Source organism: Desmodus rotundus, chromosome 1 (assembly GCF_022682495.2).
Source record: "Desmodus rotundus isolate HL8 chromosome 1, HLdesRot8A.1, whole genome shotgun sequence".
NCBI classification, from domain to species: Eukaryota; Metazoa; Chordata; class Mammalia; order Chiroptera; family Phyllostomidae; genus Desmodus; species Desmodus rotundus.
Window position 1 is genome coordinate 99,635,398 of NC_071387.1, and position 19,297 is coordinate 99,654,694.

A 19,297-nucleotide genomic window follows, 5' to 3' on the forward strand; every position below is an offset into this window, starting at 1 on the left:
GCGGAAACGCCGCGAGGCCGCAGAGCTGGCGCAGGACCTAAGTCCCCTGCTTATTGGGCAGCTCAATGGGCAGCTCGTTCATTGGAGACGCGTGGTCAGCCTAGGTGACGGAAATCCTTAATCGAGTGACCATGGACCGGGCAGGACACTGATTGGCTGGCTTTTCTCCTCTATTGCGGGACTCGCCGCAGGAACGCTGTAGGGTTGGGGCGGTCTCCCGTTTGGGAGATAGTGACATCTTCACCTTTGCTTGGGCTGTGCTGGGCAGTTCCCTCTGCACTCGACACGGTGTCAGCGCGCGGACAGAGTATGTATGGCCAGTCCTGAGAGCCAGCTCGAGGGTCCTTCCAAACAATCCTCGCGTTATTTCCAGTCCTTTGCAAAAATGCTTTCCCTTTGCCTTACTGGTTTTATGAACGAGTAACTATAATACAAGGCAGTGGGATTAGGGACTAAGAGAAGGACACTGCCCAGAGCACAGTACTTAAGTCATTGGTCTCAGCCATCATTGTTATTGTTAGGTTATTGTTATCTCTTATTGAGCTGTAACATACAGCAGAGTGCCTAAATCTTAACGTGTGTAGCTTGATGGAATTTTTACATACCTGTATACCTGTGTACACACAACCCAGGTCAAGATACAGAATATTCCCATCACTCCACAAAGTCCACTCATCCCTGACCAGCCAATAGCAGATACCCCGCCCCCAACCTCTTCCGACTTCTATCGCAGCCTCTTTTGCCTGTTCTAGACCATCTTTAAAACAAGGTCTTACTGTGTGTACTCTTCTGGGTCTTGCTGTTTTGGATTGATATAATGTCTGTGAAGTGCTTCCTTCTAAGTGTTTTCATTTGCTTTTAATTGCCACCTGTGCCACTGGAAGACTATACCCCTGTTGATCTATTCTCCGGGTGATGGACATTCGGGTAGTGTCCACTTTGGTGCTACTGTGAATAATGCCCGTTATGAACATTCTTGTTCCTACACACGCTTTTGTGGACATAGCTACTTCTTTTGGGTATATACTTAGGAGTGAATTGCTAGTTCATAGGTAGGTGTATGTTTCTCCTTATTGTAGTAGACAGGCAGGCATGAGCAGAGCAAGAACTATGAGCTGGATGCAGAGGGTCACCAGGATGAGAGCCCTGGATGCCTAGCAATAGCAAAACTATTCAATACAAGCCCTTGCAGGACCACTACCTTAAGCATTAACCCCTGGAGATGACATCTAGGCCTCAGCTGTGTTTCAGCTCTAGGCCCAGAAAAGCAGTAAATCCAGGCAGAACTGATGCCAAAGCTGATGAAGGACCACTGCAATGACTAATGACCGCATTCCCTGGCGCCAGCCAATCAGTGCAGACCACAACCCTTAGGGGACACAGTAGGAAAGCTGATAGATATTCTGTTGCGATTCTCCCTGATTCCTCTCTCTATGGAGCGTGCCATGGCCTTTCCCCACCCCTTCTTTTCTCCAGGGTCTGCTCTCTTCTGGAGCACATCAGCCAGTGCCTCTCCTCCCTCTTTTGTCTCTCTAGGCAGTGGCTCTCTCCCTCTCTCTCCTAAGCTCCAAGGGCCTTTCTATTATCTTTGTAACTTTCTTTCTTTTTAAAGATTTTATTTATTTATTTTTAGAGAGAGGGGAAGGGAGGGAGAAAGAGAGAGAGGAAACCTCAATGTGTGGTTACCTCTCACTTGCCCTCCCCTGGGCACCCTACCTGTAACCCAGGCATGTACCCTGACTGGGAATTGAACCAGTGACCCTTTGGTTCATAGGCTGGCACTAAATCCACTGAGCCACACCTGCTGGGGCCTCTGTAACTTTCTAAGTACCCTTGTACTTTGAATTTCTTGGCTCTGAATTCTTTCAAGCCAAACTCAAGTACCAAGGTTACTGAACTGAGGTTGGACCTAACTCGCCTCTAATGCCTGGTGATGATTTTCGGCAGCTCACATCATTACTTTCAGTAGAACTAGGTGGCAGAACAATAACGGGCCTTGGTTTCCTGAGAACCTGCCCTATGCCAAGCAGTCCAGGCCCCCCAAATTACTGTGTCAAAACCCTGCTCCTCTCTTGGGCCCCAGGTCTCCATAAAATTTTCCCTGGACCTCCACCTAACCCCCGTGCCCATGAGGTAAAGCCAGTGACTTCAGTTCCTTTAGGGCCCTGTTTCTGTTAGTCTCTGCTGGCCTGGGAACCCCTGAAGGACAGGGCCATGGTCCACAAAGGCAGGATATGCAAAGTGTTCCTGCCTGGTGCTCCCACCACCCAAGAGGGGAGCACCTTCCTCCCTGTGTCTTCCCACTCAGTTTTGGCGGTGGAGCTGACCCTTGGGAAGAACTGGATTTGACAGAAGATCACAACCCCACCTTAAGCTCCCAGAAACATCCAATGTAGGTGGTAAACTGGCCAGAGTGGGAAACTTTGCTGCTGGCCAGCCATGGCTGGCTCATACACTACTTGCCAGGTTGCCTTGGTTTACTGGGCACTCAGTATGCAGCTATGCACTGAGTGCTGCTCCTTACCTGCATTACCTTGTTGGAACCACAGGACAGCCCTGAGGGGCAGGGGCTACTAGTACCCTAGTTTATAGATGAGGAAACTGAGCTACAGAGAGTCACCAACTGGACACTGCAGGGTCAGGATTAAACTCAGTTTACCCCAAACCGAGCTCTGACACACCTGTTTGCTTTAACATCCCTTGCAGGTTGTAGGGGCTGAGCTGGCATAGTGGGAGATGTGGGACAGTCAGTACTGAGATAGAGTGAGCGGTTGTGCGTGATGTTCCGGAGAGGGCTAAAGGGCCGGTGCCATTTATTGAAGACTGACCTTAGGGGAGGCGCCCTGCAACTGGATGAAAAAGGGGCACATCACACTCATGATGTGTTCCCAACACACAGTAGGTGCTCAGTTTTTACATGCTAATGGATGGCGCTGGGTCCTCCCCAAGCAGGAAAGCCGTACTGCAAACAGTACGTTTGGAGCATGGGTGTAGGTGATATAAGGACAACACTATTTGATCTTGATAGTGTTGCACGGATTTAAAGATTTTATTTATTTTTTAGAGAGAGAGGAAGGGAGGGAGAAAGAGAGGGAGAGAAACACCAATTGTAATTGCCTCTCACATGCCCCCTACTTGGGACCTGGCCCACAACCCAGGCATGTACCCTGACTGGGAATCGAACTAGTGACCCTTTGGTTCACAGGCCAGCACTCAATCCACTGAGCCACACCAGCCAGGGCTGGATTTAAATAGTATTAGAAAATAGAAATAGCTATTGAATCTGAATTATTGCAGAAACTATCACTTCTGGGGAGCTAAGCCAAAAAAGAGGTCATTGAAAAAAGACTCTAGTGGCCATAAATAAATAAGTAAATAAATAAACAACTTGTATGCAATCTAAATATTCAACATGGGACTGGTTAAATAAAAGTACATCCAGGGAATGGAGACTGAACAGCTATCATAAAGGATGACGGAGTTCCCTTCAGGCTCTGGCCACTAAAAGTCGACACAATATTGACTGTAAAACACAGTGTGCAGTGGGAGCCCATGCTGAGGGCAGAGTGAAAAACATGCCATCTGGGGGAAGCGTAACTCTGGCTTCCCTGCCTTTCCTGGCCGGTTTGCCTTCCAGTGACCTCAGGCCTATCCATTCCTGTGTCTGCTGGTCTGCCTGGGCTCCGGCTGAGGCAGGGCCCAGGGCTTAGCTGTCAGGATAAACTTTTCTGATACCCAGGGAGTAACCAGTCAGGACTCTGGCCTGCCCCACGACAACTCATTTCCACAGACTTCGGAGCACATAGCAGGGCTAGCTTTCTGTCTACCTGGGCCAGCTCTTCCTCGTGTCCACCCACACCCAGCTGTCCTTTGAAATTCTTCCCCACACCAGTTTTTGGGGGGGGGTGCTTCAGGCAACCCCTTCCTCTCTGATGCTATGCTAACTTCCTTATTACTCCTCAGCACATGGTCAAGTGAGGTGCCCTCCTGGTCCTCCCTTTCCAGAAGCCTCCCAGATCCCATGTGCTCCACAAGCCACCACCTGCTTCTCCTGTTTGCTTCTCTCAGAAACCATCCATCATGAATCTGCCTCTATCTGTTGTGGCCCTGAGGTCCTTTTTGTGCACAGCAGTCAGAGGGGTTCTTTCGAAATGCCGTCACCCCCTCTGCTTAAAACCCAGCGATGGTCAGCGATATCCTTGCAGATAGCTACTTCACCGTTACCCTGGCATAGTAGAAACGGTGGAAACAACCCAAATGTAATGAACGAACAAACAGTGATGTATCCATATAATGGATTATTATTTAGCCATAAAAAGGAGTTGTTATCAGAAAGGGTACTGGGCCCAGACGGGTCTGCCTATGGCTGGCCTGTATTTTGTGGATTCATGACTTCACAAGCGCAGGAAAGACTTCACAAGACGAGTCCGAGTGACTATGAGAGTACTTTTGTTAAAGCTGGGGACAGTGAAACAAGGAAGGGCCTAGGATCGAAGAAGCAACAGGAGAGAGACGAGGCAGGGCTACTTTGGCTCACTGAGAAGTCAGAAAATAAGGGTGTCCTGCAGACAAGTTCAGAGGGTTAGCTCGGGATGCGCTGCCACTGCCTTTTGCTCTCCTGGTTGCATGTCTCCTAGGTTCTCTTAGAATGTAGATGCGGGCCTGAAGGGGCAGAAGAGGGGAAGGGGAAAGGTATGGGTGTGTTGCCCGGAGGGAGAACACTAGCAAGCTGGGTCTTGGGTTTTAGAGTTTAGGAGCGATCTCAAAATATTCATCAGCTTTTCCAGGTGTGCCCTTTTAGGGCTGTGGTCTCCACTGATTGGTCAGCACCAGGGCAGGGGTCCTTAGTCACTGCAGCAGGGCCTGGAGTTGCCAGCCTGTTTTTGTTGCTTTTATGGGCCTGGAGCTGAAATTCAACTGAGGCCTAGATGTTATCTCTAGGGAGGTGACCTTCTGTATCCGGCTGTAAATTGCTTTCAGTTTGTTTAGCTGTCTGTTTCCCCATTCCACTTACCAAGGAATTTTCCTAGCTTCTTACTATCCTGCCTCAGGAATGAAGTACCGATACATGCTAAAACCTGGGTGAACCTCCAAGACATGCTAAGCCAAAGAACCCAGATGCAAAAGACCACGTGTAATTCTATTTATATGAAATGTCCAGACATGGTAAACCCATGAAACAAAGTGGTTACCAGGGGCAGGGGTGAGGGGAGAATGCAGAGTGACTGCTAATGGGTACAGGTTTTCTTTTTTTTTCCTTTTTCTTTTCTTCTCTTTTTTAATTTTTATTGTTGTTCAATTACAGTTGTCTGCATTTTCTCCCCCAGGTTTTCTTTTGAAATGACCACAAAGTTCTGAAACTTGATGGTGGTGATGGGTGCACAACATTGTGAATGTTCTAAATGTCACTAACAATAGATTTTGTGTGTATTTATCACAACCTTAAAAATATACAAAAAAATAAAAGGCTTTAGTGAAGCTACGTATGCATGAGCCATCCCAAACTCGATTTTTCTCCCATGACCCGGGAAATCACCAAGGGAAGTTCTGACACCTGAGGGTGTCGATGGACGGAGGGCACCACACTACCGGTCCGAGCTGCAGCGGTGTCCTAGCAGCGGCCTTCTCGAGCTCGGACCCCGGAGGGCTGCCTGGGGCCCAAGTACCCTCTCACACAGGACCGGATGGCGCCACCGTTCGGCCCCAGCCCTATCCTCCAGCTCTCACGCCTTGATATACCTTCCGGAACCCAGCCCAGCCTCTCCCACCCCAGCCTTGCGTTTCTCTAGCGCCGCCCAGCTAGGCCCAGCCCCAAGGGCCCCCTCTGGACCCGCCCCGCCGCTTGCCAGTCCGCTCCACGGTAACCACGCCTCTATAAAAAGCTTCGCCCACCGCCTTTCGGTATAAGTTCCGCCCACCACCCGTCCATCAAACTCACCCGGGCCCCACCTCGCCGTCCGACTCCATTCTCCCTTGCTCGCTCTGGCGCGGCCCGTTGTTATGACGACACGGTCGTAAATCCGCCATCTTCCTGCGGCGCGTTGCGACATGGAGGGCGCGATGGCAGTGCGGGTGACGGCCGCCCATACGGCAGAAGCTCCGGCCGAAGCGAGGCGGGAAGCGGGCGAGGGCGGGGTCGCGGCGGCGTCGGCGGCGGCGGCCTTGGCCCCTGCCGGCTTCCTCGGCCTCCCGGCGCCCTTTAACGAGGAAGGTAACTGGGCCGGATGGGGAGGGGCGCGGCCGGGTTGGTGGCTGCTCATCCCGAGGCTGGCGGAGGCTCCGATGACCTGAGCTGCGGACGCTGCTGTTTTTCCCAGACCCGGATTCCTTGCGGACCTCCCGGGTCTTTATGGGACCCCTCAGAGCCCTCCAGGAGCCTCCGGTTTCCCGAGACTCTCGGGCCGCACCTGTGGGGCTTCAGTCAGCCCCGTGGGGCCCGGTCGGTGCTCACTCATGGACACTCACAGTTGCCCAATCTCTGGGGCTGTCCGTGGAGACACCTCCACGAACGCCTCCACCGCCAGCCCTGCCCTCTGAGGCCCGCAGCCCGGCCCCTCTCTGTCTTGCAGTCTGGGCCTGGCTGTGCTCTCCGCTGGGCCCACTCCTACGGCACCTGATGGGCTGCTGGGGGCTCCAGGAGGACAGGGCCTCGGGTTTCTCTATGATTTGGTTTCTGTCCAGGCTGCCCGGGGAGGAGAGCCGGCGCACTGCAGCTAGCATGCGGGCACTGTCCTAGACCTGCCACTTTCTAGCTATTTGATCCTGGGCAGGTGACCACACACCTTTCTGAGCTGAGCCTCTGTTTCCTGTTTAAAAAAATGGAGATGCTGCTGCTGATAGATTGTATCAAGCGCTTAACCCGAATTCAATTTTTTGCATCCTCAAAACAAATCTGGACAGTATTATTGTTACTATTTTGTGGGTGAGGAATATCGAGGTTCAAAAATGTGAAAGTGTCCAGGTGCCCAGCAAGTAAGTAGCAAGGACTGGATTGGATGCCAGGACTATGTGACAGCTCAATGCACCCCCTTAACCTCTGTGTCTTGCCTTCTGGTAGGGTGGTGGTGAGAATAAATAGGGCGTGTAAATCACTGAGAACAGTGCAGGGGCACACTGAGGGCAGGGCTCATTCGCAGGGAGGTAGCGTTTGGAGATAGAACTATGGTCTCTGCCCTCTGAGCTTGTCCCATGAGGCTGTAGACTGGGCCAGACAGGAGGCAGTTAGCTAGTGATACTGGGTTGGTGGTCTTAATCCCCACAGTGTTCATATTCTCCGTACAGTTTTCTCTTACTCCTTATTCCAGCTTGGGGAGGGGCAGTACCACTGGGGATAGGGCGGGCTTGAAGAGGGATCTCTTCGGAGGTTGCCGGGCTTGCCCATGGCCTTGTCTCGGTGTAACAGCTGGGTGTATCCCCTTCTGTGGCAGGAGTTCCTTCAATAGCAACACCCTGGTGCTGAGTCAGACTCAGTGAGTGGGCCGGGAAGGTTAAAAGGGTGGCAGTCACTTCAGTGCTTGACTTGTGACGGTGAGCCATCTGGATGGGACTGCCCTCCTTATGAGGGGGCTGTAGGCGAGTCATGGCTGTGGGTTGGCCCTTTGTTTGCTCGTTAATTCGCCAGACATTGACCACTCTGCTGTGAGCCAGGAGTGGGCTTGATCTTAATGTGGGACTGCATGTGAGGTGGTGGGAACTGGCAGATTTCATAGAAGCAGAAGGAACACATCCCCATCCCTTTGAATAAACAGTGGGGTGTCTGGAGTAGACCCTCAGGTTCAGGTTCTGGCCCCAACAGTCACCAGCTGGGAGGCCTTGAACCTCAAGTTGCTTTCCTAGAGTGCAAATAGTCATCTCCATTTCCCCAGGGTGCTTGTCTGGATTTGGTGACATCCCCAGTGAGGTGCCTGGAACATGGTAGGGACTCAGTAAGCAGGAGGGGCAGGCACTGACTGGTCAGCCCAGATGGTGAAGGGCTCAGTTACTGTAACCCTAAAGCATGGAGCCCCTCTGGGAAGTCCCACCATGGGCATCTTTACCAGAGCAGGGAGGCGCTCCCTGTTGGAAACAAGGAAGCACCGAGTCAGAGGGCGAGAAGAGTGGTTGTGGGTCAGGGCGTGCGCTCTTCTGTGTTTCCCAGGTGTCTGCCTCTTAGCCAGGGCTCTGTGGGCACCAGCACCCGTTCCCCCTCCACTGTACCCTGCATTGGGTTTGCCCATTTTACAGACAAGGAAACAGACCCAGCTATAGTCACCGAGGTGCCCAAGGGCACATGCAAACCCTATAAACCACTGTCCCCAAACTGTTGGACAAATCCCTCCGCCTTCTAACTGCTCCCTGGGCCTTCCCTGCCTCATCTCTGAGGTAGGGCCTGTGGGCACGATAGCCTCAGGGGATCCTTGCAGCCCAAGTGTACAGTCGGGGCTCACCCCCATTCAGTGTCGCTCCCTCGGTAGGTGCTGCTTATGCAGACCTCCAGGGGATGGGGGCTTGCACCGTGGGCCCCTGAGAGTTCTCAGCACCTCTAGGAGGGCCAGGGGAGGTGCCCCTGGTTCCGATGCTAGCCTTGGGTGGATTTGGCCTGGGGCTGGAAGCCCTCCCCAGCCCCGCTGACCACAGGCGTGTTACAGATGAGGATGATGTGCACAGATGCGGCCGCTGCCAGGCCGAGTTCACCGCCCTGGAGGACTTCGTTCAGCACAAGCTCCAGAAAGTCTGCCAGCGGGCTTCCCAGGAGGCCCTGCCCGCCACCCCTGCAGCTGCTGCGCTGCTGGACCAGGAGGTGAGCTACCACCCACGTACACGCACAGGTGTGCTCCCCTCCTCTTTGAGCTCCCCTGGCAGCAGGAAGAGGAGGAGGGGGTGGCACGCTGGGACAGACCTTTGCCTCTGGTTCCCTATGACACTGGGGCAGGCAGAGGGCAGGCATCTGATTTCGGGTGAGAAAGGGTCTGGACCCTACCACCAAGAGCGTGGTGGTGCTCTGGGGTTTCCTGGATGGCCCAGCCACCTCTGGCCAAAGCATGGGCAGTTGGAGCCTGGGGTCCCTCCTTTCCTGTAGCCCAAGGGTCTGTCTTGGCTTAGGGGTATCATGGTAGCTTTTGTATCTTTGGTCAGTCTGCTGTCCTGTATGCATAGTTCCTGGGGATCTTACAAACAAAGCGTGGCTGGGTGGGTTTTGCCACCCCATCACAAAAATGGCCAACTGTGCTGCGCCCCATGGGGCAGCACACACACACTTAAGGCCCACAGGGCCCCTGCACGGTGGGCACTGCTGCCATCCTCATAGGGAGGTGGGAAAGGAGGCTCCGAGAGAAGTCGTTTGCCTCAGATCACCATGGGGCGTAGCCTAGAGGACAGCAGGCTCAGAGGTGTCTCACTCTGACCCTGTGCTCTTTACCTGCCCTTTGACCCATGGCAAGGGCTGGGCTGGTGGGTGTAGGTGTTTACCTTCATCTCCTTCATTCCTGCACAGCCAGCTGATCTTCGAGCTGGAACTGTGATCACTTCCTTCTGGAGTCCTCCCTGAGGGTCCTTGGTGCTCCACGCTCCTCAGTGGCCAGAGGAGTTAGAGTGATGTGACTGACACCCTGGGCCGGGCTGGGATTCGGGCTCAGAGCAGGAATCCTCTTGCAGGAGATGAGAGCCTCCACCCCAGCCATCCTACATGGACATAAACCCAAGCCCTCACTCACCAAACCAAGGGAGCTCTGGAGCCCTGCAGATGAGTCCCTTACGTCCCCTGTTCCCCATTGGTAGGTGGTCCCAGCAGCTGCAAGCCCAGAGGAGCCCATCACTTTGGCCCACATTGTTGTGGAGGCAGCTGCTCTGACAGCGGACATCGGCCACACGCCTGATATTGTTGGTAAGCTGGCCCCACCGTGGCTGTCTACTCAGGGCTTTCAGCCCTGAAGTGTGACTGCTCTCCGGCTACTTCCCTAGACCGTTTCTGCCCTGGTCCTTCCAGAACTCCCCCACTTTTCTGCCACCCCCCTGGTTCCTGCTTCCCCTCCACAGTGGGCTCTGGAGGTCCGGGTTGGGGTGTGCATGGGATGCACCTGCCGCTCCAGCTTGACCCTGGCCTTCACCTCCCCAGTGCTCACCCCTCCCGCGTGGGGTAGCGATCCCTGCCCTGATTCTCACAGGCTTTTATGAGCATAGAACGCCAAGTCAGTCTCTTTGATGGCTTATTTTAAGTTAAACTACTTGCCAATATGCAATAGGGGAGGGCTTGTTGAGAGGTCTGGGTTGGCTCACACACTCGTTAATTGGGGACAGGCCAGCACACAGGGGGAACCATTCAAAGGGCAGCCCAGGACTGGGGAAGGTGGAGGGAGCTGGGGACTGGGTGTGTGTACAGCAATGGAGGAAGGCTGGGTTGGGCCTGATGCCTTGGGAAGTCAGGAAGGAAATGGTGGTTATCTGGTGCTAGGCATTGACCTTGACAGGTGCATAAGTGGGTGAGCAGCTAGACAGGAATCAGGTTTGGGGAACAGGTGGAACTTGGCCTTGGGAAGCCCTTAGGACCATCTGGGGTAAGAGGGAGGTGTGGTGGAGGAGACCTGGGGGAGGGGAACCTCAGAGCAGGCTGTTCAGTCAAGGCCCCACCTCAGGGAGGTGATGGGACACCTGTCCTTGTCTCCGTGCTATCTTTTCCCTTGTCATTCCTGTGGACAAGGATATGCACCTGGTGCTACTCTGGGGTAGGAATGTTGTCGTGTGGGAGGTGGGGCCGTGCTTGGTGTCATGTTTGGTTTCTGGGGTGGGTGATGTCACATAGAAAAACAAGTTACTGGACTGACGGACCTCAGACAGGAGGGTTCGGGGCAGGGGGGACTGGAAGAGATTAGCCAAAGAACATATATGTGTACGTGTATAGCCCATGGACACAGACGACAATGTGGTAGAGGCCAGGGGTGTGTTGGGAGTTGTGTGGAGGGGGGCAGAAGGGGGAAATGGGGGGACAACTGTAATAGTGTCAACAATAAAAAGAAAGAAAAACAAAAAAGTTCCTTGAGTTTGGGCAGCATCTACAGTCTCCAGATGCCTGTCCAGTCAGGCCCCTTCCCACCACCCTGCCCTCCAGTCTGCCCATTGCCTGCAGCCTGGCAGTTCTGGGGGCTCCTCACTGGGTGCACCCTTCCTCTCTTGCACACTTGGGAGTTTCCCTCTTTGCAGGCATCCTGGGCGTCCCAAACATCCCCTTCGTATTAGCTGCTCAGTGGTCCAGAGTCCAGGGTTGGCCAGAGTCCTAGAGCACCAGCTGCTGGCATCCCAGGGCTGGGGTTCTCTGTCCTTGCTGGGCCGGGGGCATGGTCAGCTGGGGCTGCGTGCGGGTTAGATACCCACTCCTGCCTCTTCCTGGAAAACAGTCTTGCGCTTTGCTTGTTCCCCCTTCTCTGACCCTTCAGTCTACTGTACCACACCTAAATTCAAGTCCCTGTCCTTTTGGAAGTTTCCTTCTGGGGTAAAGGAAAAATAAAGCGTCAGGCATTCCAGCCAGCGCACAGGCGAGACAGGCCCGTTTTGTTTCTGAGTCGGGTGCTTCCCTTCTGTTTGGAGAGAATGGCTTGTCAAAACACAGTGCCAGCCTGATTGAGAAGGCTTCAAAGAAGCAGTTTCACAACCCTTTCCCACTGTCATTTTTATGAGCAGACACTGTGAAATGTTTACAGCTTAGCTTTACACATTGTCAGATTCTTTTAGCACTCGCAAGAGGCGCGGACACCTCAGGCTGTCCCAGGCGTCTCGTGAGCACCCACTCCAGCCCGGGTCCCTCGCCTGCCTGCTGCAACACAGATGCCAGTGGGCAACTCTGGGGGCATTTTCTTAATGTTAATGGGTGCTGTGTTGGCGAGCAGTGAGTGAGCTGGGTTGGCCTGTCCACTGTCTGTACTGGGCACTCCACTGCCCTTAGAGGTTGTGGGACCCCTGTGCCCATCTAGCGCTATGCTACTCTTGGCTGAAGGAAGGGGGTATCTGCTCACTGTGGTCTCCCTGCTGGACACATTCTGGGGTCCTGGAGCTTCTCCAGGCAGATTTGGGGTATTCCAGCAGTGCTTCTGGGCTGGGCTCCGAGGAGGTGGTATGGTCCGTGGCATCCTGGGGCTTAGGCCGACCCACTTCTCTTCAGGCAGTGGTCACATCAAAGAGGTCATTGTAGCTGCTGAGGCAGATCCAGGTGACAGCGAGATGGCAGAGGCCTCAGGCAGCCCTGACCATCAGGGGCCCAAGCTGGCCGGGCAGGGTGAGCAGGCCCAGGTCAAGCTGCTGGTGAATGAGGACGGCCGCTACGTCTGCACGCTGTGTCACAAGACCTTCAAGACGGTGAGCCCTGGGTCTTGGGCAGTGCCATCTAGTGGGGGCCAGGCCTCCTGCCCAGAGAGGTGCCTGAGCCTCGCTGCCCCTTCCCCCCAGGGTAGCATCCTCAAGGCCCACATGGTCACCCACAGCAGCCGTAAGGACCATGAGTGCAAGCTGTGCGGGGCCTCCTTCCGGACCAAGGGCTCACTCATTCGGCACCACCGACGCCACACAGGTGAGCTAGCCTGATGCATTGGGCACCCCTGCTTCCTGGTGGGGGGTGGGGCTGTGGCTCCAGGCCTGCTTTCCCCACCCAAAGCTGACTCCATTCCACAGATGAGCGCCCCTATAAATGTGCCAAGTGTGGAAAGAGCTTCCGGGAGTCAGGTGCGCTGACCCGGCACCTCAAGTCTCTCACCCCGTGCACAGAAAAAATCCGATTCAGCATGAGCAAGGATGTGGTTGTTGGCAAAGAGGATGCGCCTGCAGGTCAGCGTAGTGAGGGCTCCATGTCCCTGCCCTGGAGCTGCCCTTGTCAGGGGGGTTTCTTCAAGGACTTTTGTGGTTCTGCCTTAAAGGGTCTGGCGCCTCCACCGTGGAGACCATTACGTCATCGTCGGTGATAGGTGAAACCATGGAGACGTCGCCTGTGATTCATTTGGTGACAGATGCCAAGGGCACTGTTATCCACGAAGTCCATGTCCAGATGCAAGAGCTTCCTCTGGGCGTGAAAGCCCTGTCCCCAGAGGTGGGGGTCTTCTGGGAGGATGGCCGCTGTCTTCTCGGTGCCAGGCTTTGCTCTGAGCACTGGCTCCAGTGGGAATAGGACTGACCTGGGCCTGCCTTCCTGGCTCTTACTGGTTGCATGGGTGATGGGAGACCAATGGCTGCCAAAGGGCAGGGAGGGGCAAGATGGGGCAGGGAAGGGTAGGTGGAGTGGGCTGTGGAGCTCCCAGGGGCACTGCTGAGAATATATTGGTTGTGCACAGTGGTCCCTCAGCCCCTTGGGTCTGCCCTGTGTGGTGGGTTTGGGTGGGTGCCAAGTGCCAAGCCTCCTGGCCAACTTCCCTCCCTCCGCCTCCCCTGCAGCCCCCAGCTCCCAAGGAGCTTCCCTGTTCCAGCGACAACAGTCAGGAGAACCTGCTACACCAGGCCATGCAGAACTCTGGCATCGTTCTTGAGCGGGTCACTGGGGAGGAGGGGTCCCTGGAGCCAGTCCCTCCCACCATGTCCAGTCCCCAGCCCCTGGGAGATGGTCCCCCAGAACTGCCGCTGCTGGAGGTGGAGCAGGTGGAGACAGTAGGTACCTGCGCTGCCACTGAGCTTGTTCCTGGGGGCCACACCTTAGATGAAGCTGTTTTATCATACTGGCCTGGCTGCTAGCCTCCCTGCTGTTCTCCCTGCTGTCACTTTCTGCAGTGACTTGGTCCCCTGATCTGTTTACCCCTGAGCCCGTGATGGAGCCCCTCAGGGTGAGGGTGCTATGGGTCTGCCTGTGGTACTGCTGGGACCCAGCCTGCAGTGGGTACTGAAGGTGTGCTGTGGTCCCCTAGCAGGTGGCCAGCGAGGCCTCAGCTGTACCCAGGACCCACCTGTGCTCTCAGTGCAGTGAAACCTTCCCAACAGCGGCCACCCTAGAGGCCCATAAAAGGGACCATGAAGGTGGGTGGCAGGAGGGTGGGGCACTGGGCAGTGGGTGGGGCCCTCAGGGGTTGGACCTGGTCTGACATATGCGTGCGGCCCCAGGGCCGAAGCTGTTCACGTGTGTGCAGTGTGGCAAGGTCTTCCTCAAGGCCTACTTGCTCAAGAAGCACCAGGAGGTGCATGTGCACGAGCGCCGTTTCCGCTGTGGGGACTGCGGGAAACTCTACAAGACCATTGCTCACGTTCGGGGCCACCGGCGTGTTCACTCAGATGAGCGACCCTATCCTTGTCCCGAGTGTGGCAAGCGCTACAAGACCAAGGTGGACCTTCCAGCCCTGACCTTTGACTTTTGCTCCCACCCATGAGCTCTCCACTCCCTGGGCCAGATCCATCCCTTGTTCCTTCCCCAGCTCTCCATTGTCTCGCTTTGGCCCCCAGCCTGCTCAGTGTTGGCCTGGCCCCTCCCCACTGGCCTATGACTCCCGCCCCTTCCCTGACCCTAGAGGTCAGTAGGGAAAGCCTCAGTCTGAGCCGTGGCCTAGGCCAGGTCAATCCTAACAGTGGGTCTCCTCAGAATGCCCAGCAGGTGCACTTTCGGACACACCTGGAGGAGAAGCCGCATGTGTGCCCATTTTGCAGCCGAGGCTTCCGGGAGAAGGGCTCGCTGGTGCGGCACGTTAGGCACCACACAGGCGAGAAGCCCTTCAAGTGCTACAAGTGTGGCCGTGGCTTCGCTGAGCATGGCACGCTCAACCGGCACCTGCGCACAAAAGGTTGGGGGCTGGCAGGAGGGGGCGAGGGGCGGCAGGAGAGCAGCCCTGGCCAGTCCTGCCCAGCCCTGACTGAATTCCCCATCTCAGGTGGCTGCCTGCTGGAGGTGGAGGAGCTGCTGGTGTCCGAGGAGAGCCCCACCTCAGCTGCCACTGTCCTTGGCGAGGACCCGCACACTGTGTTGGTTGAGTTCTCATCCGTGGTGGCTGACACCCAGGAGTACATCATTGAGGTGGGTATAGGGCTGGGCTGGGCTGGGCTGGGGCCCCGGGGCAGCAAGGTTGACCTCTGACCCTCTATACAGGCCACCTCGGATGATGCAGAGACCAGTGAAGCCACAGAGATCATCGAGGGCACCCAGACAGAGGTGAGGCACTGGGGGCAGAGGGGTGGCCTGGTGCCCTCACCCAGACTTGTGCGCTGAGCCGTGAGCCACCCGCAGGTGGACAGCCACATCATGAAGGTGGTGCAGCAGATCGTGCACCAGGCCAGCGCGGGGCACCAAATCATCGTGCAGAATGTGACCATGGACCAAGAGGCGGGGCTGGGTCCAGAAGTGGCTGCTGCTGACACTATTACCATCGCCACCCCTGAGAGCCTGACAGAGCAGGTGGCCATGACGCTGGCTTCAGCCATCAGCGAGGGCACTGTGCTCACTGCCCGCGCGGGGGCAGAAGGTGCGGAGCAGGCTACTGTGACCATGGTTTCATCAGAGGACATTGAGATCCTGGAGCACGCGGGCGAGCTGGTCATCGCCTCGCCAGAGGGCCAGCTCGAGGTGCAGACTGTCATTGTTTGACACGGGCATCTGTGGGGTCCCGGTGGACTGGAGTGGGTCAGGGGCAAGGACCCTGAGTGCCCTACCCACTTCTGCCTGGCCTAGTATGAAAAATGTGGAGCACAGAATTCAGATATGTGGGAGTGTAAATATATTTTTTTTGTCGCTTTACAATAAAACATGAAAACCCACTGTGATGTGGCAGCGATCCTTGGGCACTGGTGCCGCTGCCCTGGCCACTTCCCCCCGGCAGCACCTGCCTGCCCAGGCCACTCTGTAGACTCCTGTGCCTGGCCACCCTGCCCAGTGTTCCTGATGGGGCTGGTGACACCTTGGCAGCATGTGGGTGTCACTGGCATGTGGACAGGCAGCCTCTGCTGCTGCCCTGCCCACTGGATCTGTTGCCCAGTTTCCTGAGGCCTGATGTGGCACCCTGGGGCAGGGGACTGAGGCCAGGAGCCTCTGATGATGTGTGTGAGCAGCAGCAGGTGTGGGGCTAAGAAAGGGGCTGGTCTTTCTTGATTGTGCTGCCTGTTTCCCTGAGGGGATGCAACTCTGGGAGGAAGGTTCTGGGTGACCTAGTTTCTGGGGAGTGGGGACAAGAACAAGGCCTGGACCACAGGCATGGCTGGCCATCTTCCCCATGCCTCACACAGCTCTTGGAGTGGTATCAGGGGTCTCAGAGTCCCGATTCTGACAGACTTGGGGGCTGAAGCAGTCTTCAGGGTGGATCACCTGTTGCCTTGACCTCTGGGATCTCCGTGGAAATGGGAGCCAAGAGTTCTGGCACCGACTCTGGAGGGGGCGGGACCCAATGCAGTCTGGCCCCTCCCTGGACCAGGGCCTCAAATACCTGCCTGTGCGCAGCACCAGAGTTGTTGCCAGACAGCCCTTGAAGTCTGTCTGGAACCACAGACACACTCCCATCTTGGACCTCAGAACCCTACCTGGGCCCAGATCCCGAGCCTCTGACACAACGCCATCGACATCTCAGGTGAGCCTGGGAGCTGGGCCGAGCCTGGGGCTGAATTAATGGGTCTATCTGGACTTCAGTTTCCTGACCGCGTAGGAGGAGGGCTGTGAGCCCAGCACACAACCCTGAGGAGACCTGGAGGATGCAGGGGGAGGCTGCATGTTGGCACCAGCCATCATTGGGCAGCATACCCTGCTAGGCCCTGGTACGGGGGAAAGAGAGAGGTGGCTACGTGTGTCTGACTCCAGGTCCACACTCTTGTCTCTCCCCACCTCCAGCCTACTTGCTCTGTGAAATGGCCCAGCCCTGGGCCCTCCTAGCCCTGCTCTGGGCTCTGCGGGCCGCCGCGGCAGTGGCACTGCGCATTGGAGCCTTTAACATCCAGTGTTTTGGAGACAGCAAAGTGTCAGATTCGGCTTGTGGCAGCATCATTGCTCAAGTGAGGCCAGGGGCTGGCCTGGGGCCGGGGCTTCCACTGGGCTCTACCTGAGAACTTGCTGTGCATGACCCCGCCTCTCCGGTCCCCTCCCCAGATCCTGGCTGGCTATGACATCATGCTCGTGCAGGAGGTGAGAGACCCGGATCTGAGCGCAGTCTCTGCGCTCATGGAGCAGATTAACAGGTGTGGCGGGCAGGGCCCAGCATCGGGGGCTCCGGCTGGCATCCCAGGCCTCTGCGTGGTGCCTTGACCCGAGGCTTGGCCCGTATCTCTGCAGTGTGTCCAGTCACGAGTACAGCTTCGTGAGCAGTGAGCCCCTGGGGCGGGACCAGTACAAGGAAATGTACCTGTTCGTTTACAGGTGAGGGGCGGGGATGTGGTGTGCTGGGTAGGAGGTGGCCGGCTCAGCGCACCCACCCGCCCTCTGCCTCCAGAAAGGATGTGGTGTCGATCGTAGACACGTACCAGTACCCGGACCCGGAGGACACCTTCAGTCGTGAACCTTTCGTGGTCAAATTCTCAGCCCCCGGCTCTGGTGAGACCCTGTGCCTTGCAGACCCCGCCTCTCCTTCAGGCCCCACCCCGCCTCTGACACCAAACCCCTCCAGCAGCTGCCCAGGAGCTGGTGCTGGTTCCACTGCACGCTGCGCCACACCACGCAGTAGCAGAGATCGACGCTCTCTACGATGTGTACCTGGACGTAATCGACAAGTGGGGCACCGACGTAAGCCCTGCGCCCACACAGTCCGGCAGACGCGCCCTGGGGGAGGCCAAAGAGGCGTGGGCTCGCTGGGCTGGCTCAGACCCCGATACTCCGCAGGACATGCTCTTCCTGGGTGACTTCAACGCTGACTGCAGCTATGTGCGGGAACAGGACTGGTCGGCCATCCGTCTGCGCAGCAGCGAGGTCTTCAAATGGCTCATTCCGGACAGTGCTGACACCACGGTGGGCAACTCAGACTGTGCGTACGACCGCATTGTCATCTGCGGCGCCCGCCTGCGCAGGAGCCTGAAGCCCCAGTCAGCCGCTGTGCACGACTTCCAGGAGGTATTCGGCCTGGACCAGACTCAGGTGAGTGCTGAGCTGAGCCCCACAGGGGCTGGCGTCCCCAGGCCGCTCTGCATTGGCAGATGGGAGGAGCCTGTTGCTTCCTGCCCAGGGCCACCATCAGCTTCAGTGCACCTGGCACTCCCCTCCCTGCCCCAGTTTTAGAAAAGGCCCCTCGAGTCTGTTTAGCTGAATGGTGCACGTCTGGGCTGGCAGGATAGTATTTTCTTGGGTTCTCCTGTCTGTGCTCCTATCCCACCTGTAGGCAGCGGCAGGGGCGTACATCTCAGGCCTCAGTGGCCTGCCTCTCCAGATAGTGGTTTGTAGAAACCCAGTGAGCTTTATCCCAGATGGGGGGCAGTTCTCTGAGGTGAAGCCTCAGGGAGGGCAGGCTGCCCAGCAGGGCCTGAGACTTGGCCCTTTCCTTTCAGGCCCTTGCCATCAGTGACCATTTTCCTGTGGAGGTGACTCTCAAATCCCATTGACAGTTCTGAGAAATGGCCAGGGCATGCTGCCTGCAGAGTGGCCATGAGGAACAGCCCCACAAGGCCCCTTCAGGGTGGCTGGCCTACCCCCAGAAAGCCTGCAGGGCAGGGTCAACTGGGCCTGGGCAGGTGGCCGTTGACATGTTACAAGACCACTCTGAGCCTGTTTCCCCATCTGTAAAACAGCTTACCACCACCTACCTCACAGGGGTGTGAGGAGTACCCCAAAACACTGGGCATAGGTCTGCTTAATAAATGAGAGTACTTGGCTAGGACCACAAACAGGTTGGCTTAGACTCATCTCTGTGTCCTTTCTTATGACTATACTCCTGTGGCACAAACCTTGGTCCTGCAGCCCAGCCCGCACACTTCACGTCCTGCTGGGAACTACCACCTCCAGGCTGTTGGAAATACTTTCAAGAACTTGTACTGAATGAGTGGGGATCAGCACTCATAGGAATAGTGCTGCCTTGAAAGGCCAACCTCCCTCCCGCAGCCACCCTCAGGCACTGGTCTGTCAGGTTAGGGGCCTGCCCACAGGCCCTGCACACCCACTGGTGGTGCGGCCCCTCAGTGGCGCCTTCCTGGGCAGGTTCCTCCTCAGGATCCCCGGGCTGGGAAGGACTTGTCCCGCAGGACAGTGGCCTGTGTCCCAGGTAAGCCATAACCCGAGGATCAGGAACAAGGAGAGCTGGGGTACAGCAAAACTGACAGGCCTGATGAGATTCCCAGTTTCTGAAACATCTTGGCAGGATTTGGTAACTGTCCTGAATTGTATGGGAGAAGCCTTTGTATCCAAAGTGCGAATAAGTTTTTCCTGACAAATCTTCCTGAAATGAGATCTAGGACACTCATAACA

At 56.2% G+C, this 19,297-nt stretch overlaps 2 protein-coding genes across 5 annotated transcripts; both read left to right on the forward strand.

Annotated features, from left to right (window-relative positions):
* Positions 1–5,950: 5,950 nt before the first annotated feature.
* E4F1 (E4F transcription factor 1) lies at positions 5,951–15,684 on the forward strand. Of its 2 annotated transcripts, none has more exons than XM_053928218.2 (14): positions 5,951–6,211; positions 8,628–8,779; positions 9,757–9,862; positions 12,131–12,324; positions 12,415–12,535; positions 12,637–12,789; positions 12,879–13,048; positions 13,390–13,599; positions 13,854–13,962; positions 14,047–14,264; positions 14,519–14,717; positions 14,805–14,947; positions 15,020–15,082; positions 15,158–15,684. In XM_053928218.2, exons 1-14 carry the CDS (start codon positions 6,049–6,051, stop codon positions 15,512–15,514), a joined length of 2,358 nt encoding a protein of 785 aa, XP_053784193.1. In that variant the 5' UTR covers positions 5,951–6,048; the 3' UTR covers positions 15,515–15,684. The 2 variants fall into 2 exon arrangements, with proteins under 2 accessions (XP_053784193.1, XP_053784200.1); XM_053928225.2 differs by having other exon boundaries at positions 13,857–13,962.
* A 459-nt stretch (positions 15,685–16,143) lies between these two features.
* Positions 16,144–19,198, forward strand: DNASE1L2 (deoxyribonuclease 1 like 2). Of its 3 annotated transcripts, none has more exons than XM_053928248.1 (8): positions 16,144–16,487; positions 16,745–16,905; positions 17,000–17,088; positions 17,183–17,266; positions 17,340–17,440; positions 17,517–17,629; positions 17,726–17,977; positions 19,031–19,198. In XM_053928248.1, exons 2-8 carry the CDS (start codon positions 16,762–16,764, stop codon positions 19,103–19,105), a joined length of 858 nt encoding a protein of 285 aa, XP_053784223.1. In that variant the 5' UTR covers positions 16,144–16,487; positions 16,745–16,761; the 3' UTR covers positions 19,106–19,198. The 3 variants fall into 3 exon arrangements, with proteins under 3 accessions (XP_053784223.1, XP_053784218.1, XP_053784224.1); XM_053928243.1 differs by having other exon boundaries at positions 16,145–16,487; positions 17,514–17,629; XM_053928249.2 differs by lacking the exon at positions 19,031–19,198 and adding an exon at positions 18,385–18,720 and having other exon boundaries at positions 16,149–16,487.
* Positions 19,199–19,297: the final 99 nt, after the last annotated feature.

Bases quoted from the DNA above. Each gene is read 5' to 3' on its own strand.
- DNASE1L2 (XM_053928243.1), top strand. From the start codon at position 16,762: ATGGCCCAGCCCTGGGCCCTCCTAGCCCTGCTCTGGGCTCTGCGGGCC. The intron at 16,906-16,999 runs GTGAGGCCAGGG...TCCCCTCCCCAG, and splicing joins GTGGCAGCATCATTGCTCAA to ATCCTGGCTGGCTATGACAT. The intron at 17,441-17,513 runs GTGAGACCCTGT...AAACCCCTCCAG, and splicing joins ATTCTCAGCCCCCGGCTCTG to CAGCTGCCCAGGAGCTGGTG.
- E4F1 (XM_053928218.2), top strand. From the start codon at position 6,049: ATGGAGGGCGCGATGGCAGTGCGGGTGACGGCCGCCCATACGGCAGAA. The intron at 12,790-12,878 runs GTCAGCGTAGTG...TCTGCCTTAAAG, and splicing joins CAAAGAGGATGCGCCTGCAG to GGTCTGGCGCCTCCACCGTG. The intron at 14,265-14,518 runs GTGGACCTTCCA...GGGTCTCCTCAG, and splicing joins GCAAGCGCTACAAGACCAAG to AATGCCCAGCAGGTGCACTT.